We start from the raw sequence: 26169 nt of genomic DNA on the forward strand, positions 1-26169 counted from the left end.
TTCACTCTAGTCACTCTACCTTTTAATGTCTGTTTATTTATTCTCCTCATTTTTGCATAGTTCCCCTTCCTGAAATTAAATGCCACAGTGTTGGGCTGTTGAGGTGTTCCTCCCACCATAGGAATGTTAAATGTCATTATATTACATTACAATATATTACATTACAATACATTACATCTCTATACAATATTGACGGTATCTTTAGTAGGAGTGCTACACATTGTAATATTGCTGAAGTCAACATGCATATAATGTTCAGTAGTGATAGCGTGACAGCTCCAATTAGATTTAACTTATCCCATTTTTAATAGATTCTATTCAACTTCCTTGGTAACCATTGTACTGTTGATGTCAGGGGCAGTAGGCATTGAATCTAATTTTGGTTATGGGATTGTAACCCCACAGCCCTGCCTGTCAGAACTTGCTTGGGAATCATGCTGAGACACACCTCAACAAAAAGGTTATTTTGGAACCACTAAAGCAGCCAATGATTGACTGACTTATACAGAAGGTAGGGGGTAGAGGAGTGAGGCTTCCTTGTGGGACAATCTGTATGTTAAAAGAAGCCATTATAATTGGATATTTGTGGAGAACAACGTACGTTGTTTTTTTTCTAGACAAAACCATATGTTGTTATAGTGCCTAATCTGTGAGAAGGCTCCCACTGCCTTCAACAGGTTTGGGATCAGGATCACAGTGAATTATTTACAGGAGGATATAAACCTAGATGCTAACTAACTTCAAAAATCTAGAACCAAATTTGGTTTATAATTACTCTGGTGTAAATTCAAGTAACTCCACTTATTTCACAGATGTGATGGAGAGCAGGAGATGAACAGTTCAGTTTCCATTCTATCCTTTGCCTCTCAACATTAGAAAAGTTAAAAATGTGCCAGTGGGCCTTTGCCATCCCTCCTTATGGAAGTAGATTTGTAGGGTTTCACTAGCAGTGATTGTGGAATGAGTAAGGTGTGCAAGAGTGAGCCCTTTGGGATATGGGCTCCTGACCCCTAGTAAGTGCTTCAACACATTCCAAACACAGCCACCAATCAATATTGACATGATAATTTTTGGTGATCAAAAGGTGAAAAGTTCTATGTCACTTTAATATTTCTTTAACCATCCACCACTCAAGTCATTTTACTATTATGCAAACAGCTTCACAGCTAAAGCACCCAAGAGCATGCTCAGTCACATGTTCTTTATTGACTTGCAAGTTATGTGACAAAACTCTTTATCTGAATAGGGTTTTTTTCAGGAAAAGGTGAATTAAGAGGGTGTCAGGATTTAAAGAAATAACTAATCTGACTTCCAAGAGAGACATTTTACAGTAGTCTCATGTTTGCTAGCATTGGAATGAAAACAATATAATTTTAAAGTATTGAATGATTCTTTTTCTGTATGGGGTGGGGGATGTTATCTTCTAAAAGGATATTTATCTTATTAAAATAATATAAACAAGTGTTTCCTTGAACCAGACTGTTTCTATGAGCATTTATTGTTCTATATATAATATTTTATTTCTCTAAATTGCTTTCACGTTCACTCTGTCATCATTGAGCAGAAGAAAGAGGCAGGGCAGCTAAAGCACAATAACATTGCAAATTATGAATTAACCACTTCACTTAATTGGTTTGATTCCATAATGTATAATTTATACCAGCTAATTATACAGCTATTGTCATTTAAATGTTGAAGCAAATGCATCCCATCAACTTCTTCTGAAGCTTATTTTAACAATTGGAAGTCAGCTACAACCATCCTAGAGCCTAGCTCAGAATAGTCTAACACCAACATGTTAAGGGTTAGCACATTAGCTTCGAGAAATAATGTTCTGAATTGTCTTTTTAACTTAAACAGTTCTCCGTATGCATTACTAGCTGAGAGAGAGAAGACTCATTAGCTGAAACACACCTGAATGTGAATTGCTTTAATCCAGGCCCGGTCTACACTAGAAAATTAGGTCAACATAACTACTTCTCTCAGGGATGTGAAAAATACTCACCCTTGAGCACTATAGTTAAGACAACCTTAATCCCTATTGACTAGGGCATGTCTACACTATGAAATTAGGTCGATTTTATAGAAGTCGATCTTTATACAGCAACCGATTTTATACAGTCAATCGTGCACCTCCCCACTAAGTGCATTAGGTCAGCGGAGTGCGTCCTCAATACCGTGGCTACTGTCGACTCATGGAGTGGTGCACTGGGGGTAGCTATCCCACAGTCCCCGCTGTCCATTGGAATTCTGGGTTAAGCTCCCAATGCCTGATGGGGCAAAAACATTGTTGCGGGTGGTTTTGGGTGCATGTTGTCAGTCTCTCCTCCCTCCATGAAAGCAATGGCAAACAATCGTTTTGCACCTTTTTTCCTGGGTTATCCATGCAGACGCCATAGCATGATAAGCATGGAGCCTGCTCAGCAGAACACTGCTTTTGTGAGCATTGTAAACACCTCGCGTTATCCTGCAGTATGTGCAGAGCCTAGCTAGGAGCTACCAGCACGAGGAAGATTGTGAGGAGGACATGGACACAGACGTTACTGAAAGCATGGGATGTGGCAATTGGGATATCATGGTGGCATTGGGGCATGTTGATACAGTGGAACGCCAATTCTGGGCCCAGCAAACAAGCACAGACTGGTGGGACCGCATAGTGTTGCAGGTATGGGATGATTCACAGTGGCTGCGAGACTTTTGCATGCATAAGGCCACTTTCATGGAACTTTGTGAGTTGCTTTCCCCTGCCCTGAAGTGCAGGAATACCAAGATGAGACCTGCCCTGACAGTTGAGAAGTGAGTGGCGATAGCCCTGTGAAAGCTTGCAATGCCTGACTGCTACCAGTCAGTCGGGAATCAATTCAGAGTGGGCAAATCTATCGTTGGGGCTGCTGTGATCCAAGTAGCCAAGGCAATCAATAACCTTCTGCTAACTAAGGTAGTGACTCTAGGAAATGTGCAGGTCATAGTGGATGGCTTTGCTGCAATGGGGTTCCCTAACTGTGGTGGGGTGATAGACGGAACACATATCCCTATCTTGGCATCAGACCATCTTGCCAAACAGAACATAAACCGCAAGGGGTACTTCTCAATGGTGTTGCAAGCACTGGTGGATCACAAGGGCCATTTCATCAACATCAATGTGGGACAGTCGGGAAAGGTGCATGACGTTTGCATCTTTCGGAAATCTGGGCTGTTCGAAAAGCTGCAAGAAGGTACTTTCTTCCCAGACCAGAAAATTACCGTTGGGGATGTTGAAATGCCAATAGATATTCTTGGGGACTCAGCCTACCCCTTGCTCCCATGGCTCATGAAACCATACACAGGCAGGCTGGAGAGCAGTTCAACTATAGGCTGAGCAAGTGCAGAATAGTGGTAGAATGTGCCTTTGGACGTTTAAAAGGGTGCTGGTGCTGTTTGCTGAGTAGGTTAGATCTCAGTGAAAGCAATATTCCCATTGTTATTGCTCCTTGCTGTGTGCTCCATAATATCTGTGAGAGTAAGGGGGAGACATTTATGGTGGGGTGGGAGGCTGAAGCAAATTGCCTGGCAGCCAATTTTGAACAGCCAGACAGCAGGGCAATTAGACGAGCACACCAAGGTGCGCTGTGTATCAGAGAGGATTTGAAAAACAGTTTCATGACTGACCAGGCTATGGTGTGATAGCTGTGTGTGTTTGTCCTTGACAGTCTTCTGTTGCTTGGGCCATCCCCTGGAGTTGAGTGGCTGGGTGCCTGGAGCCTCCACCCCGCCCCATTCTTGGGCATTTGGGTGAGGAGGATATGGAACTTGGTGAGGAGGGCAGGCAGTTACACAATGGATGCAAGAGGGTTCTGTATTCTAATTGCCTTTCCTGAAGCTCCACCAGATGCCTCATCATGTCCGTTTGGTCCCCCATTAACCTTGGCATCTCCTTCTGCATGTTCCGATCATGCTCACTGTATGCTTTCCTGGCCTCTGCCACCGAATGCCTCCATGCATTCAGCTGTGCCCGATCAGTGCGGGTGAACTGCATGAGCTCTGAAAACATGTCATTGCGAGTGCGTTTTTTTTGCCTTCTAATCTGCGATAACCTCAGGGACGGAGTTGATATGGGGAGCATAGAAACATTTGCAGCTGCAGGCGGGGGGGGGGAGGGAGAGTAGAATTTAAGAAGATACATTTCTGAGAACAAAAGGGAGACTCTTTCACAGTGAATCAAGCAATTCACAGCAGCCAGCATATGTGTTTTATGTACCAGGTCATATTTTGCCCTTTCCATAGAGTGCCTGCCAGTATGTTGACATATCACACACACACATTCGGTTTCCAGGCAGCTATGGTAAGCCAAACGGTATGCAGGGTTGGCTTCTTCTGCGTTCATAACGTGGGGGGAATGGTTTAAAACTGCAGCACCCTCCTTCCCCATAGCAACCAATGCCGGTTGGGTTTGCCGTTTAAAAGGAGGGGCTGTGGTTTTGGGGTGGAAGTGAAGCACACACACCCGCCCCCCACGTGGCTATTCTCCAGGATGATCCCTTTTAGCCAGCTGCAAACAGTCCAGAATAACCAGGGTCTAATATGCCAGGGATCACCAAACAGAGGGGATTACTGTTCCCTTACAAAAATTCCCCTATTTCAACCAGGTGACCATGAATGACATCACTCTCCTGAGGCTGACACAGAAAGATAAAGCCTGAATGTTGCATGAATGCAACTAAAACCCAGGACCATTTGCTGCCATGCCTTGTGCTGCAATGATTCCAGACTACTTTCTACTGGCTTGGAGTGGTAAAGTGTCCTACCATGGAGGACGAAATAAGGCAGTCCTCCCCAGAAACCTTCTGCAAAGGATTTCAGAGTACCTCCAGGAGAGCTTCATGGAGATGTCCCTGGAGGATTCCTGCTTCATCCCCAGACACATTAACAGACTTTTCTAGTAGCTGTACTGGCCGCAAATGCATCCCAATTGTTCAGGGCAAATCAAACATTAAACACAATTGCTTTTAACCCCTGTAGTGTAGTTACAAATGTGCACTCACCTGAGGTGCCTTCTCCGCCTTCAGTGTCCGGGAACAATTCGCCCTGGAAGGGTATTGGCTCCAGAGTGAGGAAAAGGTCCTGGCTTCTGGGGAGAATGGATTCTCCGCTTGCCTGCTGCACATTCTCCTCCTCCTCCTCTTCCTCATCCACAAAATCCTCCTCCGTGTTGCGTGAGACTCCCACCTTGCAGGTGTCCACGGACAGTGTTGGGTAGTGGTAGGGTCCCCCTCTAGAAAGGCATGAAGCTGATCATAGAAGCGGCATGTCTGGGCCTCTGACCCAGAGTGACCATTTGCCTCCTTTGTCTTTTGGTAGGCTTGCTTGAGCTCCTTAATTTTCATGTGGCACTGCTGTGTGTCCCTGGTGTAGCCTCTCTCCACCATGCCCTGTGCAATTTTGGCATATATATCAGCATTTCTTATGCTGGATCGGAGTTCTGCCTGCACAGATTCTTCTCCCCATACTGCAATCAGATCCAGTGTCTCCCGTTCCGTCCATGCTGTTCCCCCAACCTGTTCTGCTAAGCTCGCCGTGCTGACCAAACAGGAAATGAAATTCAAAAGTTCCTGATGCTTTTCCTGTGTGCCTGGCTAGTGCATCAGAGTTGAAAGTGCTCTCCAGAGCGGTCACATTGGAGCACTCTGGGATAGCTCCCAGATGCCAATACCATCGAATTGCACAGCGCTGCATCTACAGTACCCCAAATTCGATCCAAGTAGGTTGATTTTAGCGATATTCGCCTCGTCGGGGAGGAGTACAGCAGTCGATTTTAAGAGCCCTTTAGGTCAGCGGAACAGGGTTGGTTGTGTAGATGCATTCCTTATAAAATCGACCTAATGCAGCTAAATTTGACCTAACCTCATAGTGTAGTCCAGGCCTAAACTACCATATCTCAGGAAGGTGGATTATCTACCTCCCGATGAGGGAACCCCTCCCATTGACTTAGGTAGTGTCTACGCTGAAGTGCTACAGAGGCTCAGCTGTGCAATGGTAACATTTTTAAAGTGTTTTTAAGACCCTCAGTCTTCTCCATCCAAAGTCTCATCCTGAGGATGTATTACCTCACATTCTTGATTAAATTGTTCCAGACATCAGCATTATTCTACCGAAGATGCACACATTTTCACTCCCTCGCCTCTTTGGTAATATAAAGGACTTTTGGATCTGAGAAGATGGTCTCCATGTTTACAAATGTATTCAGTCTTTATCTACAAATCATGCCCAGTAATTTAGAATGGCAGCATGATCAGAAGAGTTAGTCATAATAGACATGTGTAACTCCTATGGAAACATATTCCTACTAATGTAAACTTTAAAACCATTTATCATTCCAGTTATATGAAAGTCCATGGAAGCAGGTTATCTTGCTTTCCAAAATGTGGGTCAAGAGTTACCTGCAGCTCAAACAGCTCAATCACAGACGTATAATGCTTCAAGGTTTTCCTGTTTTCTCACTGGTCCACCTTCATTACATAAAAATACACAAGATGGAACTTGTCTGTTGAATACTTTCAAAACTGTATTTCCTAAATAAAAATGCCATGTTCTGCAAGACAGTCAATGATCTTTCATCTCTAGAATCTGCTATTCCATCTAAACCCATCTTGCTCTTTTAAGGATCCTCAGTGAAATGAATGTGGTGTGTGCCTGACATTTTTTTGGCAAGCTTAAAATCCATTATTTATCAGTGTAAAGTTCCTTTCTAGTATTAATAATATACGCTGTCTCACTTTTGTTGGGAAAAAAGTCCTAACTGAATTCAGAAAATAAGCCTAAACCTTACTCTATCATAGAATATCAGGGTTGGAAGGGACCTTAGGAGGTCATCTAGTCCAACCCCCTACTCAAAGCAGGACCAATCCCCAATTTTTGCCCTAGATCTCTAAATGGACCCCTCAAGGATCGAACTCATAACCCTGGGTTTAGGAGGCCAATGCTCAAACCACTGAGCTATCCCCTCCCCTATCATAAGGAATAGTTTCTCACTCTATAGAATAGTGCGGTGTGCAGCATCTTTGGCAACAAGAGTAGTTGTCCCATTAATGTACCCAATTTTGCATGGTCCTGAGCAACTTTGGTGAGATGCCAAATGCTTCAATTGCCATAGATCATGGACTCCATAAAGACACTGGTTTTGTGTCTCATTACAACAATCTGTAACCCATTAACCCTCCTTTGTCCTACCTATGACAGCAAAGGTGTTAATTGCCCACTTCATCTTGAATGGTTTCTTGCAACTTGTTAACTCCTTATGTTTACTAGTCTCTTCCATCTTGTATTTAGCTGTGACATTCTGATTACCTTTCCCAGACTTGAAGAGCTCTGTGGAGTTTGAAATCTTGTCTCTTTCACCAACAGAAGTTGGTCCAATAAAAGATACTATGTCACCCACCTTCTATCTCTCAATTCCTATTGAAATAGATGAGGGCATTCAGGGCCTTGAAGGCCTGGGCGTAATATGGAGGCTTAACACCAAACAAAAAATATGCACTAGAAATACATTAATTGTGACAAGCCAGGGTGGGATTCACAAAATGAGTTAGGTGCCTAACTCACTGATTTCAATAGGAGTGATGCACCTAAGTACTTTGAGAATCGCACCTCTGTGAGTGACGAATCCATCTCAAGTGGGTGTCCAGATTGAGGGGAGGTCCACACTACAAAATTACTCTGGTATAACTACGTCACTCAGGGATGTGAAAAATGCACACCCTTGAACGACGTAGTTAGAATGACCTAAGCACTGGTGTAGACAGCGCTATGTCAGTGGGAGAGATTCTCACACTGATGCTAATCCATCTCTGTGAGAGGCCATAGCTATTATGCCGATGGGAGAGTCCCCATTAAGCAGAGCTTTTGCTATTACTGTTCTGAAAAAGCAGTAATTACTTTTCCTTAAACTAAATCTGTTTCTTCTGTGACACACCCAATAAAGACTGTTTCAGTGATGTGGTTACCCCTGATTATGCAAGTCCTTATTGGAAAGGAATACCCCATATCATTCTCTCACATTTTAGCCTTTGGCCATAATAAATACATGTTACTTCCATTACACACTGTGCACCTCAGATATTATTCCCTTCTGTTTCATCAAGAGCTATTGTTATTAATTGACTTCTGACATTTAATATAATAAGAGAGAAAAGCTTTACAACTCTCAGTATGCAGAGGAGAGAAGAAATGTGATCTGTTGATATTTTAACCACTGCACACAGTCTTGACTGGACTAAAAAGTCATCACTACAGTACACATATGAAATAAGACCTTTAAAGCTGTCTTCCTGGAAGTGTAAAAAATAATCTCCTGGTATCTCTATTTTTTTAAAGTATATTTTGTTCCTTTGTATTTTGAAATGTTTCAGTCTATTAAGTCAAATGGTCACATTATAAAGTAATTTGGGGGGGGGTGTGACTAAAGCCCATAGCAGCAGAGTCAAAGGTACACCTGAAAATCTGCTGGAAGAAGGGCTTTGTGAACTGGGATCGCTCCAGAAACGCAGTGAATTCCATTCCCGAAGGTGGGAAGAACAAATGTTTGAGAGAAAACAACAGCTTCATGAAGACATAGGTGTGATCTGGAGCCTATGTCGCCAAAAAGCCAGTTATATGTAATTACAGTATGTTATGGATTCCTCATCATGTAGGAATGTAACGCTGGTCTACAATTTTCGAGAAGTCCTCTGCTTCAGAGATAAAATGTGCTATATATTATGTATTTTGATGTGCTGAATTCAAATGTGACAATTAAAACAACTAATTGGCTACTGTTTCTAAGATATTTAAGTTTTTACATTTTATGTCTATGTATATTGTGTAGATAGTAGAGTTTTAATCATAAATGGTAAACCTAGGTCTTTTCATGTGTTTATGGTTGCTTTACATGATAATATTTCACCTGTCCTGTTTATGTAACACTTTAAAAATCAGCAAAAGGGTTATATAAATAAAATTTATTATGAAACAAAAGGCAAAAAACTTTTCTGTACATAGTTTAGTCCTATTCAGTGTCTACTCGGCGCTTCTTGGCTTGTCTCTTGTATTCATTAAATGGAGCATCTCTTGTCACTGTCCAGCAATAGTCTAAAAGCACTGATGGGCTCCATTTGCCCTGATAGCGTTTCTCCATTGTTGCAATGTCCCGGTGAAATCGCTCGCCATGCTCGTCGCTCACTGCTCCGCAGTTCGGTGGAAAAAAATCTAGATGAGAGTGCAAAAAATGTATCTTTAGTGACATGTTGCAACCAAGGCTTCTGTATGCCTTGAGGAGGTTTTCCACCAACAACCTGTAGTTGTCTGACTTGTTGTTTCCGAGAAAATTTATTGCCACTAACTGGAAGGCTTTCCATGCCGTCTTTTCCTTGCCACGCAGTGCATGGTCAAATGCATCATCTCGAAGAAGTTCACAAATCTGAGGACCAACAAAGACACCTTCCTTTATCTTAGCTTCACTTAACCTTGGAAGTTTTCCACGGAGGTACTTGAAAGCTGCTTGTGTTTTGTCAATGGCCTTGACAAAGTTCTTCATCAGACCCAGCTTGATGTGTAAGGGTGGTAACAAAATCTTCCTTGATACAACACGTGGTGGATGCTGAACACTTTTCCTCCCAGGCTCCAGTGACTGTTGGAGTGGCCAATCTTTCTTGATGTAGTGGGAATCTCTTGAACGACTATCCCATTCACAGAGAAAACAGCAGTACTTTGTGTATCCAGTCTGCAGACCAAGCAAGAGAGCAACAACCTTCAAATCGCCACAAAGCTGCAACTGATGTTGGTCATAGTTTATGCACCTCAAAAGTTGTTTCATGTTGTCATAGGTTTCCTTCATATGGACTGCATGACCAACTGGAATTGCTGGCAAAACATTGCCATTATGCAGTGAAACAGCTTTAAGACTCGTCTTCGATGAATCAATGAACAGTCTCCACTCATCTGGATGGTAAACAATGTTGAGGGCTGCCATCACACCATCGATGTTGTTGCAGGCTACAAGATCACCTTCCATGAAGAAGAATGGGACAAGATCCTTTTGACGGTCACGAAACATGGAAACCCTAACATCACCTGCCAGGAGATTCCACTGCTGTGGTCTGGAGCCCAACAGCTCTGCCTTACTCTTGGGTAGTTCCAAATCCCTGACAAGGTCATTCAGTTCACCTTGTGTTATGAGGTGTGGTTCAGAGGAGGAGGATGGGAGAAAATGTGGGTCCTGTGACATTGATGGTTCAGGACCAGAAGTTTCATCCTCTTCCTCTTCCTCGTCTGACTCAAGTGAGAATGATTCTGGTGCATCAGGAACCGGCAGTCCTTCTCCGTGGGCTACTGGGCATATAGCTGATGGCATGTTTGGATAATGCACAGTCCACTTTTTCTTCTTTGACACACCTTTCCCAACCAGAGGCACCATGCAGAAGTAACAATTGCTGGTATGATCTGTTGGCTCTCTCCAAATCATTGGCACTGCAAAAGGCATAGATTTCCTTTTCCTGTTCAACCACTGGTGAAGATTTGTTGCACAAGTGTTGCAGCATATGTGTGGGGCCCACCTCTTGTCCTGATCTCCAATTTTGCAGCCAAAATAAAGGTGATAGGCTTTCTTAACCATAGTGGTTATACTGCGCTTTTGTGATGCACTTCACCACAAACATAGCAGAAGTTATCTGCACTGTTCACACAAGTACGAGGCATCTCTGCTCACTTTGGCTAAACAGAAATGTGTCCCTTTGCAAAATCAAACACTGACAAATAAGAGAGCATGACACTGTGTGATTTCTAGAGCTGATATAGGGCAATTTGTTCAGCAGAGTGATGTAAGCTTCATTATGATTGCATCATCCATGACTTCTAGGAATAACATGATGCAATCCATATCATGTATGATGCAATACCAGCTTCAGATTGCATCAATCATTGTTTTGCTTAAAAAGCAAGTACTGTCCAAACCCAGTCATAGATTTATTCATAGGTCCAGTCAAAGATGTATTTTAGTCATTTCTGGTTTAAATTGAGATCCCTTCCCTTTATAACTCACTTATCCTCCGCCATTCCCAAGTCAAGGGTTGTATATACTGACCCAATAGCATATATTGAAAACTAGAGCCAATCAACAATTTTAAGCATCTTTTTCGTTCTCAGTGACCCAGAATTAGTAAAGTTTGACTACATTTATTTCAGAAGCATTTTGGCTGTAGAGCAGTGTAATCAAAACAAGGTAGAACCATATAAATAGTGGCAAAACCAACACTCCTGTGCCATCACTAAATTGTTCATTCAAATATTCTAATCTAATAATAGAAGTTTGTCTTGTTGACTGTCATTTAGCGACTAAGGGCAGGATTCACCAAGGTAATTAGATTCCTGTCTCCCATTGAAACCAGAAAGAGTTGGGTGCCTAAATACGTTTGTGAATCCCACCCTAATAGTTTGGCATGACTACCGAAGTTTAAAATTGCTACATGTTTGCAAAGTTTATTGTTTTGAATAAATACCAAGGGCTCGATTTTCAGACTTCCTGAGCACTGACAACTCCAATAATCTTCAAAAATATCTGCACGTCCTAGTGCTTCTGAAAATCACTGCCCTATCAAACAATCTTTTTTAAATGAGCACATTTCTGAAAAGCCTGATTTCAACTAATTTATATAAAGATCTTTGGTACATGATCTCTATTCTGATTCCATGAATATTTTCCAGTACAGACTTAACCTCAATGGGCCCAGATGGCACAACAGAGTTGCACCTGCTTATGACAACAATTATTCTGACTCGTAGTACTTTTACCAAATATTATTTCTTTGAGCAATGCCACCTTATACCTTTAATAAAAAGGTCAGAAAAGTCTGACCCACCCTAATAAGTTTATAATCAAGAGTCATTTAAAGAGTAACATCAGCTTTCCCTGGATAAAATATATGCCCCAAACTGATGTTATAAAAAAATAGAACTGCTACCAGCTATGGGCCTGATCTTGCAAGATCCTGCATATCCTCATTTCCCATTGGATGTTTGGCACCTTGCAAGATTGGACCTTGTGTTCTTTAAAACAGTTCTTGTCTTAGCAAAGATCCATTCCATACTTTTCCATCATGCATTAGGGATCCCTTCTGTCTGACCTCCAACCCAAGAAATTATTTAAGGGAGTCTTCACATTGATGTTATAAATGGCACTCCTTTTGAAATTAGTGTATGTAAAATAAAACATACTCTTGGGAAACCTGGGTGGGTTGTCATTGACATCGGTGAGAGTTATGTTTACAGTGGTAGTTCCAGCTAATCCTCCCAGCTGTCCTCCCATATCCTTGGCTTGGATGAGGACTTGATATTGTTCTTTGACCTCTCTGTCCATGTTTGGCAAAGCTGTTCTTATTACACCTTGGAGGAAAAAAAGAAAAGAGAAACACAATACATATAAACCAAAGCCTTGGCAAAGGTTTTGTTTACAAAATAATATTCTTTCCTATGTACACTGATGGTTAGATTCCCCAAAGAGTTCATCAACTGGCATTTCCCATTTAGACACCTGAATGAAGTGCTCAGATTTCTAAAAAAGCCCAGCAGTCAGCAGCTCCCATAGAGAGACTCACATTGATTTCAATGGGTGACCAGAAGGAAGCTTGATTACACAGTAGTATTTCAGGGCCTGTCTCCCCCGCCTCACTTTAAATAAACAACATTTTGGATGGTGGATTAAGACTGACAAGTGTATTTTGACTAGGGATGTGAATGAGAAGAGAGTGAATGTCTCCCACATCAGAATGGAAAAGGCATAAAGGGCAATGTGGATAAAAGCACAGAGACATGAGTGGGAGAAGAAGGGGTGAAGGGTGGACAAAAAAAAAAGTAGAAAGAGGTGAGTAGACATCACTACTTCTCAGACTGTCTCTATGCCTCTCCTGCATTTGAAACAAAACATCCAGTATCACCACCAATGTAGTGAGCTTCCATTGGACAAGACAACGTCCCTTCTGTACAAAAAGTAGTGTTTGGTTACAAAACGTATCGCTGTTCTTCTGATACAGCGATTACTGAAAATGCTCAGGCGCTTTTTGAATAGGGTATGGTAAATATCCTACCTGCAGTTGCAAACACACAATTAGTCATTAATCAAATGTGTTTTAATCTTGAGTGACTTTGAACAGCTGGCATCTAACGACACCTTCTACAGCGTTCTTTCCGTTATGTTAAAAATGTAGGATCCTGTGACCAAATTCATGGGAAAAGGTATGTTACCTTGTCATAAGACAACATCGTATAATGCTATATAATTAAACAATATCTCTCAGAAATGGTTCGATGCAGGCAGTTTAATGCAGACAGCCTGTGTAGTTCCAAAATAAGCCAGTTGGAGAGGGATTATTATTATTTCAGAAATTATTATCTATGAACATTAGGCTGGTTGGTTTTAAAATCTGTCTTTTTCCCTTTTGTTACAATGTACACAGAGTGATAAGAAAAAAACATCTCTCTTGGGATGCTTGTTATTTCTTTGGCAATTAACTCGTGTGTCAACCAGTAAGAATGGAATCAATTAGTTTATAATGCTTGTTAGGAGTCTAAAAATAACTTTGGCTTGGATTCACCACTGGTTCAACAGATCAAAAATTCCTAATAAATTGATTGTATAAGAATGAAGTTTTCTTTCATTTGTAACATTGATGATAATAGTAACAATTATTGAAAATAATGTACTGACTTCTTCCTCAGCATGGCAGTTAAGGCACTAAATAATAACTAACGTCTGAAACAATTAAGCACATGTGTACATAGTCTTGAAACAAGGGTTGTGATTCTTTTATTTTCAAAAACTCAATGCTATTCAAAAGGCTCCACTTTTCAAGGTAGAACTCCTGGAGGTTAAAGCTCCAGGATTATAAAAATAACGGAAAATACATATTTAAAAAGTGAATAAAATAGTAAAAAGCCCAACTAGCATCATTAAAAATGGGAGTCATTGGAGACTGAAAACAGAAAGGGGAGTATTTTCAATTTTTGTTTTTTGTTTTTTGTTTTTTTGGGGGTTTTTTTAGTGGCAAAAGTCCTTTTGTAAATTGGAACAACACTATCAGGTTTCCACTGAAACCTCTTCCCCGTTCCATGATTTTACATCCTGAAATGTTTTACAACGTATTTCTTATACTCAAGTCCAGGGAGTAAACAACTATGGAAATTAATTGTTCCCCTTGTTATACTAACAGAAGAGAGCAAAATAATAATAGTTAAATAAATAAATAAAATGGAGGTGTTCAGCACTCCATGGAACAAGCAGAGAATATTTCACGAACTAGAGGTGCAGTTCACCTTGATTTTTAAATTATTTTTTTAAGATAACATTGGTTAGTTTTAAATCTGTTAAAAATCTTCCTAATAGATTATAGTACATAAACAATTGGCTGTCACTCTAGCAGTGAAGTGCCTAATCACCCAATGCTTTTCCTGTCTGGAAGTTGGAAGCATTCTGTAGCTTTTCCCATAAGAGATTTCTGTCTCCAATAAAAATCTATGAGAATAATTTAAAGGTCAAAAATAGTCCAATGGCAATATTTTTCCTTCACTTTGCACTCTATATTAAAAGACTAAATAAAAATGAAAAATAACCTTTTCTATAAAAAGGCATGTGTTTATAAGGATGTTTCAGAGAGCACATTTAAGAATCTCGCTAGAGCAATTCATTATATGGAGCAATGATTAACAAGAAAGAAGCCATTGCATTTCTTCTTCCTCTTCACAAAAAATATTAGAATTTTGAAATCAAGGCTTATTGTAATGAACAGATCTACATGGATTCAGCACTGCACTGAATGTTCCCAGCTTTTACCATTTTAAATCTTTTAGCGTTAACCAAGAGGGCCGCAGAATTGAATAATATTTATAGGGTTTTTTTTTTTTTGGTTGGTTGGGTTTTTTGCAAGAAATACAGATATTGAATGTGAACTGACATACAACGTCCCTGACGTTGCCAACAGACTGACAAGCATAAGCTCCTATCATGAGTTCTATGCAGACAGGCCTTGCACCTGGACTGCCCTCCAGTGATATTAATGGAGAGTTGGGGGTCTGCCCACATGGAGGATGTGAGCGTCTGCACCTGATCTTGTAAGGAAGTTGATGAGTTAATACTAATGTGTGCAGTTCCCTTGGTATGAATATAACCTCTCTAGTGGCTTGCATATACCCTTGTATATTGCAAGTTAATGTTGCTCAAAGTAGCATTGATCTATATGCTCATTTCTGATATAAGTTCCACTTGAGTAGCATGTTCAGAGGGGTTGATGGTGGATGTGTGATATATGGGGTTTCCCCTCTGCATGACTTTCCAGGGCTCTTCTTGTGTAAGCTTTGCCCATCTGTTCCACTCAATACTGAGTAACAAAAGGCAGCATATACCCCAAATATATACCCCAAAGAGCTAAAACAGTTCAGGGAATGCTGGTGGGGATATCATCAAGTGTTACATGAGAAATATAGACACCTGAATTCAGCTTGTGGCTGGTTAAAGCTTTTCAGTTCACTTTTAAATTCCTCTCCATTTCCCACAAGATTTAATCCAAAAAGAAGCATTAAGGTTAAGATTTTTTTCCAGGTGTCTGAAAAAGTCAGATTTTGATTTTCAAAGTAGAGTCATCGAGCCAGCCTGCAATATGATCTACTGCTAAATGGAGCATGTGACAGAGGAACGTGACCTTTGGAGATTCTGCACTAACAGTGTCGTGCATCTCCCATCTTCAATTATTGATTAATCTGTGAGAAAGTCTTTAACATGCCATCTGACATTCAAGTACAGCTTCACTGGGAGAAGAAATTCCATTTGTTGAAAGGGGCATATAGGTGACTATTCCTGTACACATTCAAGATATAGTTTGTAGCATTTAGTGTGTACATTCTTGGTTCTTTCACTGAATTATTAAATATAGAAACAGGAATGGCATTTAAAAATATAGAACACGATAAACTATTGCAGTCTCCCTTTCTCCTCTGCCAACACATCTAACAACCTCAGACCAATATCCTGTGCCCCAGCAAAAGAAGAGGGCAGGGACCAATCAGCTGTCCACATTCTCTAATTAAAAACATGCAGCACAAGAATCACTGCTAAAAGTATTCTTCATTCTAGGCAAGCAGACTGCAAATTGAGTCAATAGGATGAAGACTTGAGATTTTGGAGTCAAAACATCCAGGAAAAAAAGCGAGAACACACTTCCACATTGTTAAGATCACTTCTGTCTTTAAGTACTGTTCAGTTTGTAAGAGTGCATCAGAAAAGACCTCTTCAACACATACATACTTTATGGCAGGTTACAATTTATTCAAAACCCAGTCTGCGAACAAAGCAAATATATGACTATGTATTGGCCTTTGGGTGTATCAGAGCATTAGGTATTTATTTCTATACACCCCAATAATGCTGCCCACTTGGATGTTTAATCAAAATTTAAATGTTTGAAAGGGAAATGACAATATTGTTGTTGATGAAACATTTACCTGTCTTAGGATCAATGGAGAAGTATGGTTGCCCCTGAAGAATGCTATAAACCACTCTGGCACTGTTTCCGTATGTTGGATCGTCAGCATCTGTAGCTTTAACCTGAAGCACGTATGCGCCTAGAAAAAACAATACAGGTGTTTTAATTTCCAAAAGAAAACAAAGATCAGGAATATTGCTGACATATATATAGCTTAGCCCCTTTTGATGAGGGCATTTGCTGTAGCTCCTGCTTCTTTGGAAACAGGAAAAGAACAGTGTAATGTTTCAGCACCACACTGACATAAATGTAAGTAGCAGTTGCAGCAGACAGGGAAGGGAAGGCAAGGTGGGCAGGCACCCACTCTTCAGAAGACGCTTACCAGCAAGTTGGAAGGGAGGGGTGATGTGCAGGAAAGCAAGCCAGTTGCCCACCCTTGGAAATGTAAATAGGTGTGGGAGTAACAGGATAATCAATTTCCCCTCCAAGAGATGTCTAAAGGCAAGGGAGGGAGGGAACTAGAGAGGAGGGTATTTCTTGTGTATTTTGACAGTTTTAACCACACTCACTTGGGACCACACAGTTTACCAGTCTGGCTTTGAGCGTTTGGATTTGTATAGACACCAAACTCCAAATGCAACTTGGGAGCCCCCACACTTTGCAAACCAAGATCATCAGCAGGGTTTGCTGACATTCATGTGAGTGCTCAGCACCACTGAAAAACAAGCCACATATTTAGGTGTCTACAATTGGATATAGGCGCTTAATTTTAGACAAGATTGTGTATTTGGACCTCTTTGTCCACAGGTTTAGTAACACAGCCACAAATATTGCTTACTTTTGTATATCTGCTCACCATGGAAACTCTGGTTTCCAACTTAGTGGGGTATCAAGCACTTTAGTGTCATCTGTCTCCCTTGTTTCTAATAACAGGGATTCTACAGTTATGTTTAAGAATAATATTGGTTCTAAAGACCTCACTTACAATAATAATAATAATAATATTTCTCCAAGCCTGAAAAGACATATTAAAAGTGCTGGGGGCCTGATCCTGATCCTGCTCCTGCCATGGGCATTTTGCCATTACCAATAGCATCAGACCTTTGAAGAAATTTATTTATTTATTTACAAAAATCTTCCCTTCACACATGAAATGGACACTGGTGAAAATATAGTGCCAGATTTAGAACGTGGGTGCCTAAAGTGTATGTTGAAAGCTAGACACAGCTTATGGCATGTGCAAAACCAACATTTTTGCACCCAACTGGCATTTGCAAAGTAAAATTTATAAGCTGGCATTGAAACCAGTATTTAGGCAGGCAACCACCTGATCTGCCTGCAGCCAGACCACAAAATACCATGAGAATTAGAGCGCGGCCTCCTAGAAGAAAACTTTCTAGTGCTAGAATACAAGTCCAAAAAGGAGTCTGTACATTTTAGAATTAACAAAGTATTTTATTCACTAAGCTGGGTTTGAAATCAAGGATTGAGTTTTGTTTCATCTACCTGCCTTGGTCAGCTTCAGATAGAAATACTGCAGAAATAGAGTACTTGTTTTTATATAGTTTTATCTGACACTTATATCAGGTGTGTTTACAGTAAGATAGTCTGCCTTGTGTCCATACATATAGGGGTACTCATAGAGTAAGTTTACTCCATTTCCCCTCTGTGTCACATTGAGAAGTAGTTGTAAAATGGTGGTCTGAAGAGAACTTTAGGGTGGTCTACAGAGAGCAAACTGGCTATCCCTCCATGTTTCTGATGCAAAAGTATATTACTTTCATATTATTCCTCCATGTAGTTAATTGTGGTAGTTGCCAAAATGATTTTAAACAATCACTTATACAGGGGGGAGTGAATGGGAAGGAAGGTCACATGACACGGTGGTCCATCATACAATCTTTCTGTTAGGATGGGGTGTACACTACAGCAAGTTTGAGAATACCTGGCATTCCCTAGACAATACCCAGGGAATACTGCAAATGCTGCAAAATTATTAGCTATAAAGGCAATTGGAAAGTTTTTAAGCATCATCATTGTACTAGCACTAACAGTGATATGCATGTCAACATTTATTTTTCTTTAAAATAAACAGCTGATTTGATAGTGAAAGATAGTCCAATATAGTCAAGGGAAAAGTTTGAGGTGATTTTTTTTAAACTCTCCTACACAACTCTACTTATGATTGCCAGCATTGCTGGAGGAATTGGAAGTGGAACTGATAGTGAAAATAAATTAACTGCTTGTTGGATAGTTTTGTAGAGTTGCTACACTTAGGGTACGTCTATACTTACCCGCTGGTTCGGCAGCAAGCAATTGATCTTCTGGGATCGATTTATTGCGTCTTGTCTAGACGCGATAAATCGATCCCAGAAGTGCTCGCCGTCGACGCCGGTAATCCTGCTCCGTGAGAGGAGTAGGCGGAGTCGACGGGGGAGCCTGCCTGCCGTGTGTGGACCCGCAGTAAGTACCTTTAAGTTCGAACTAAGATACTTCAACTTCAGCTACGTTATTCACGTAGCTGAAGTTGCGTATCTTAGTTCGAACTGGGGGCTTAGTGTGGACCAGCCCTTACAGATGGTCATTGGCCAAAGCAAAATGTTAAGGTGCCACAGGAGATTTTTCTGTACTACACTGATGATCATGGCGAAGCGTGAGAGTTCATGAAAAGCAATTTGATTAGCAAGACCAGGTATAAAATAATGCTGGTCATGTTTACAAGGTGAGGGCACATTAATTAGAGTCAACTTTCAATGAAAGGAAAGATTAGAGATGCAGTAAATAAAATAATACTGCAGAGATCATCTGGACTCATTTCAGAAGAAGCGTGAGGTTAGTTTTGATTTGCTGAAGGATGGGGAATGTCACATTTTAGAGACCATGAGGTGCCACAGAAGATCAAAGTCATAGTTCAATATAATGATTATGGAAGCACTGTATACTCAGACATTTATGCCTAAACTTCTCATCTAATACAAAATCAAGATAACAGAATGTGTGCTATGTAGCTCTACTGGGGGGCAGGGGAGAGGCATTGGGTATGGAGGTTCTCTCTCTATGCCAGGATAAGGATCAGCATGTTTTACAATACATACAAAACCTTCCATGGACTCTCACCACAGGGGGGATGGAGATAGAGGGGTCTATGTAGCAGGGGATCTGCCAGTCCCAACCCTGTCAGCACTTGCTGGAATGCAGGAAACCCCAACAAAGCTGAATTCTGTACTAGGGAAGGGGGATGCATAGGGATTGCATAGTATATCCTTCACAGTGCCTCCTGAATCGTGCCCCTCAACTCCCACCTTGAAAAGTAGAACTTCACTGGTTCTTCTGCCAAGGGACCACTAGCATTGCAGAGGAAAAGGCAAGATTTTTCCCTTACTGCTTAATTACACTAACAGGAGTGCCAAAAAAAAATATAACACAACCCAGGTTACTCACAATACACTAGAACATTAATTCACATCCTCAATCCCGCCACAGTCATAAATCTTGATACCAAACCAGGGCATAACCTATGGAATAAATATATACTATGTATTAAGTTGTAGTGATTGAGGACTTGATGACTCATGGGATTGGGTAAAAAGACTGTGCATTTGGGTTCCACAGGAACCTGAATAAACCGAAATATTTAGATATGTTTGGGATGTGTTAGTATTTCAATTAGAGTTTACAGTTTCTGTGAGCTTTTTGGAGGGGAGATGCTCAGGAATTCATTTATAGGGCTAGTAAAAGTGTGATCTGTATGACTTTAGGTACTCCCTGATCCATTAAAGAAGCTAGTAAAAAGTAAACCCCAACTACTTATACAAATAAACACAAATACAAGTAACTACAATCCACATACAGCCCTAATTGCCAATGGAACATGGAGCCTTTTATCTTGAAAAATGCTCTTATGTCTATCTATCCATTCACATATCCTCCCCACCACACAGTATCTTTCCACGATAAAATTCCAGTTTATTCCATTCTTTGACTGAGGAAATGTTTCTTTGTGTCATTCCCCCCCTTGTCCTACCCTGCTACTTTCTTTCCTCATACAGCTGGTTTTTGTTCCCATCTCAAACAACAAACCCAATCATCTGATTCCCTGAATCCTGAGGTTTGAATTAGAGTTGGGTGATTTAGAGGTTTGATTTAAATAAACATCCCCAAATTTGTATTCTTACTGAAAGCTTGGCTGGTCCTTCAGGCTCTTTCTCCCCAAACAGATCTCCTCCTTTGAACCCATTCCCTCCACACTGTCCCCTAAATTTCAGGTTGGTTGCTGTTGTGAGGGGAAGAGAAAAGGAGTTGGGAAGCCCATTTCAGACTTCAATAGCATGTTTTAAGAGAAGTAGGAGACTGTCTACCGCATATAGGCAGCAAGAGTATCTGAGTAACAGAACAAAGCTCTTCCCAACATTAACAAAACAGTAGGGGGGCTACCTTGAATTTGTACCCCAGAGTGAATAGCTTTCTCCTCATACCCCAGATGGAGAGGGACATCCAATTTTTCAAAAATGGTGAATTACATTGGGGCTTCTGAATATGTGTCAGCTGATTTTCAAAAGTGTTGGGCACTAAGTAGGTCCCAATGAAATCAACCAAGATTTTAAGCTTAACTTTAGGCTCCTGTTTTTGAAAATCTTGGCCACAACGGCCCCCTCATATGTATTATCAGAACGGTTTTAGGGGGCTTTCAAGCACTACGGCATAGCCCTCCAATAGTTGAGTTAAAAGAATAACTCCTTTATTTTTATCATCTAGTTGGTCAGCTACCAGAAGGGGATGCAATGCACATTTTGCCAGTGTATTACATAGATAAAATTTTTGGATTGCTTCATGCACTCTGGAGCTCAAAATACCAGAAATGTAATGTCTTGCATTTGAAAATACACCTGAAGCTCTATTACGGATTAATATTTAGAAACTCTGGTTCAATACAGCTCACATACACCTTGAAAATAGTACATAACATTGATCCATTCCCTGGATTTTTTTCCCTTTAGCTGAAATTCTAATACTGTATTGAGCTTGCAATTTAAAATCAATACTAGCTGATACACTCTAGCTGCAAAGAGGAAAAATATATCATAAATCTGATTTTACTTCAAGACATTTCATCAAAAAAAATTACTGGTGTTGATTTAGTTAATCAGTAACACTTCATTTCTAGCCTTTACAACTACAGCATGGCATCTATAATTATCACCATCATTGGTATTATTTTTAATCATTAGGTGCTCAGTTCATAAGATAGATTTAATTATAGTGTACTTTATAGTACAGCTTCCGATATGCTAGTTTTCCTCAGTTTATACTCATAAAAAGCAAGGCAGACTGTGGTCAGGTACATTCATAGAATCATAGGAATGTAGGGCTTAAAGGGACCTCAAAAGGTCATGTACTTCAGCCTCACCTGCACTGAGGCAGGACCAAATATATCTAGACTGTCCCTGGCAGATGTTTGTCCAACCTGTTTTTTAAAAACCTCCAATGACAAGAATTCCATAATCTCCCTTGGAAGCCTATTCCAGAGCTTAATTACCCTTATAGTTAGAATATTTTTTCCTAATACCTAACCTAAATCTCCCGTACTGCAGATTAAGTCCATTACATCATGGCATAGTTTCAGTGGACATGGAGAACAATTGATCCTCTTTATAACAGTACTTAACATATTTGAAGACTGTTATCAGAGCCTCCCTCTGTCCTTTTTTCTCAAGACTAAACATACCCAGGGTTTTCTTAACCTTCCCTCTTAGGTCAGGTTTTCTAAACCTTTTATCATTTTTGTTGCTCTCCCCTGGACTCTCTCCATTGTGTCCACATCTTTCTGAAAGTGTGTTACCCAAAACTGCACAAAATACTCCAGAAAGGGGCTCACCAATGTCTAGTAGAGTGGGACAATTACCTCCTGTCTCTTATGTATGACACTCCTGTTAATACACGCCTGAATGACGTTGGCCTTTTTCACAATTGCATCACACTGTTGCCTTATCTTCAGTTTGTGATTCAGTATAACCCCCAGATCCTTCTCTGCAGCATTACTGCCTAGCCAGCTTTTCCCCATTTTATATTTGTGCATTTGATTTTTCCTTCCTAAATGAAGTGCTTTGCACTTGTCTTTATTGAATTTCACCTTGCTGATTTCAGACCAATTCTCTAATTTGTCAAGGTCATTTTGAATTGTAATCCTATCCTCCAAAGTGCCACCAGTTTGGTGTTATTCTCAAATTTTATACACATACTGTCCACTCCATTAGCAAAGTCATTAATGCAAAGGTTGACTAGTTCCAGGTCCAGGAGAGACCTCTGTGGGACCCCACTATTACATTTGACAAGTCTTGCAGTCTTTACATTGGTCTTACTTAGGCAAAACTTGTATAGCTTTCATGAGCCTTTTGCCTGAGTAGGAATTTGATCTTTTATTTGTTGGATTACACACAAAATGTTGTCTCACATTCATATTCTATGTATGTAAGTTAATAGAGTGACACCAAGGATGATTAGGGCCCATTATCCTTATACAACATTACAGTTGTGATACAAACTCATACAAAATAAAGAAATTTGGAGTTAATAGAGTGCAAACTCTGCCTTTAACTCAACCCATTATGCCTAGCTATTACAGCACATGCAGCATAGTATTTAATTTCACACAGTGATCTGAAAGAAAAGAAAGTCCAGCACAAAAGAGTCTTAAGATTCACTAGGATACAGCAGTATAACATTGTTTAAGGGCTCAATCCAATGCCCAATGAAGCAAATGGGAATCAGATTGGAACCTCACTATATATTCCCAGACAAACAAAAAAACAAAACAATCCCCCAAAAACCTATGTTATGGTGGATTGAAGGTTGAATGTATGTATCAGTAACACTGAAGGATAAAAACATTATAGCAATATTGCAATTCTCGACAAATCAAGCAGTAAAAACCCAAGAAATTTTGCAGTTGCAATTAAAATAAATCCAAACATACTTTGGTAAGAAATGCCCTATTAAGACACAAAACAATATTAACTTTGTCCTGCAGTGATGTCATGAGTTAACCATACAATTATGATTGCATTTCAGTGTTTGCAGTCCCAAATTAGATTAAACAGATTTTATTGGGCACGTTGGTTATTTTCATATTTTTTCTCCGACTATCACTACAGACAAAAAAACGTGACCATGCCATTTGACCTGCTCATTTATCTTTGCTGCATGCACGAGGCTTTATACACATAAGTATTAAATAAAAAGAGACCAGAGTGAACCCAGCTGAAATTAGATTCAGCCCCTGGAGGGCCTAATCTTTAACATTGCTAACAGTTGTATCATGTTAAACAAAAGCTTTCTGCTGGAAAAATATTTTGGACTGTTAGAAAACTGGCCATGGTTGTGAAATATTGATAGGACTGCTGATAAAGGAAGCACCAATAAAAATTGTTTCCCCTGAAAAAGAACCTGTTTCTGAAACCTGTTCTATCTTGAAGGGATTAAGGCCAATGTTTTCAAAGGTGGGTGCCCAAAATTAGACCCCTAAATTCATACCCATGTTTAGGAACCTAAATAAAAGTACCATGAGTTTCAAAGGAAATGGAAGTTGCAGGTAGTCATAACCTCTGAAAAATCATGCAGCTTAATTTGGTGCCCAAGTATCAATGTAGGTGTTTAATTTTAGATGCCTATATATGTTACCTTAAATTCCTTCTCACATACTCTCTCCATACACACACCAGCTAAATTATTCAAAATAAGGTAGAACTGGTGAATAATAAACTGTTTTATTAAGGCAAACACTTAGTCGTGTTTTCCTCAGGCAAGTAGATGCAGGTAGGCTTGGGAATCCCAACAGTAGTGTGTGTTGGTTTTGAAAAATAATATCTAGACATTATTAATTCGCCTGCCAACTCCCCCAAAAAACAAACTTGAGAACATGTATAGTGTGTGTTTTTCAGCGAGGTCATTTCTTGCTTAGTTTTTCTTATGTGGCTTCATTGGTTCTTCAACTACTCACATACATGTCCAGTAACAGGTTTTTTTAAACTAGTTTCTCATCTTTTCAATGTTATTAAGCATTGTCCATTTTGCCTGACTAACAAATGTACTGTTTTATAGTAAAGCATAAAAATAATTATAAAATCAGCCTTTATAACTTAGTTATTTCTCCACTCAATAATACAGTGCAATATAGCAGCGAATATTCATTGTCTACTAAGCAGTGATGGAGGGTTAAATTTATTACATCCCCAGGCATTTTAATAAAAAACATCATTTTATTTTTCTATCTTTATTAATACACAAACATAATAAAAGGGACAAAATAAACAAACTATAATTTCTTCCACTGTAGATATGTCAGACTATATTCTGAATAAAATGAAGTTTTATATCATTAATATTTGATCTGTAATTTGGAAATCTTTGTTTTAGAGATTGTAAAATACAGGGAAACAGACTGATATGCTTCAGCACTTGCTCTTTCTTTTTAAGGGTGGGAAAAGGCTAAATTAAAATGCTATGAAATGCCAAATAACTTTAAAGGCTTAAGAAAATGGACATTCTAATGGTTCATCAGGAGTATTTTTATTTTAAAGTAACAGCAAATGACATTGGAGGACTAGTGTATTTCAGATGGTTGCTTCAGACATGTTGATTCTAAATGGAACAGAATCATGACCTATGACTTAAACCACTCTGACCAAAGATAGAGAAAAGTATTGTAAACTTTCATGAGAGTGATCTTAGGATGGCTAGGAGAACTTCTACATAGAAAGCCAAGGGTTGTGCATTGTAAAGTGGATGCTCATGGAAATAAGGACCTTGAAACAGAAGTTAAAATCAAGATTACTGCAAGTAAAGTAGGTGCTCAGAGAAGTATCTCACACAGTTTGGATCTGCAGCATTTCCAGCCCTTGGCCCACCCAGCAAACAGAATGCTGATACTGTCTGATATTATGGCCACAAATAATTCTAAAAATTAAATGTTCATTTCTACAAGTACTAGGGGACTACTCATATGCTTAAAGTGAAGTATGTTTTAAAGTGATTGGCTAGATCAGGCCAGACTGCTCAAACCTATAAGTATTGAGCCATAAACACACAGAAACTTGTGCCCTAAATGACAATTAATCCAAAGTCTCCAGAAATGAATGGCTAGTGCACTAACCCTTGGTACAATCTAGTTCACTACAGTACTACTGTAGCCATGTGTGTCACAAACCTCATTGTGGAAATAGCATGGACATTTGTGGATCTGGAAAATCATTACATTGTAGCAAATACTTGTATACAATAATGAGAAACATTCGCAACACAGCATAAAACTGGGGTGGTTTACCTTTCGTGTGATTTTTTTTCTTTTTTCTTTTTTTTTTAAACATACAGCTAATCACCAGAAAATAGCTGTTGAGCTTTTTTATTTGCTGGACATTATTCCTCAGAAATGAAAAGGGATTATCTGAAAATCATAAGGCCACAGAATTGAGAAGTTAGTTCACTGGGACCAGAAAAAAATGTTATGTATTTTAGGGGTAAAAATGAGGTCACAGGACTAATAAAGTTTTCATAACTACTATTATTTAAAGTTATACAATTCCAACAGAAATAAGTTTCTAAAATTAAAATAAAATAAAACCTGCATAAAAAAGGACTAATCACCAAGCCTTTTCTCACCAGTAGCTTCTACCAGAGCCCATAGCATCTCTGTGCA

General features: G+C 39.8%; 1 protein-coding gene across 1 annotated transcript in view; it reads right to left on the reverse strand.

Moving 5' to 3' along the window:
* Positions 1–26169, reverse strand: part of CDH12 (cadherin 12) — a gene marked incomplete at its 3' end in the record, with an annotated part of 240956 nt that overhangs the window by 82723 nt on the left and 132064 nt on the right. Inside the window, exons 3-4 of the mRNA XM_024217116.2 lie at positions 16498–16617; positions 12223–12390 (exon numbers count right to left, since the gene is read on the reverse strand). Coding sequence (XP_024072884.2) covers positions 12223–12390; positions 16498–16617 — 288 coding nt within the window. The remainder of the gene's footprint in view (positions 1–12222; positions 12391–16497; positions 16618–26169) is intronic.

This window comes from Terrapene carolina, unplaced genomic scaffold (genome assembly GCF_002925995.2).
Source record: "Terrapene carolina triunguis isolate 2854851 unplaced genomic scaffold, T_m_triunguis-2.0 Scaffold48, whole genome shotgun sequence".
NCBI lineage: Eukaryota > Metazoa > Chordata > Testudines > Emydidae > Terrapene > Terrapene triunguis.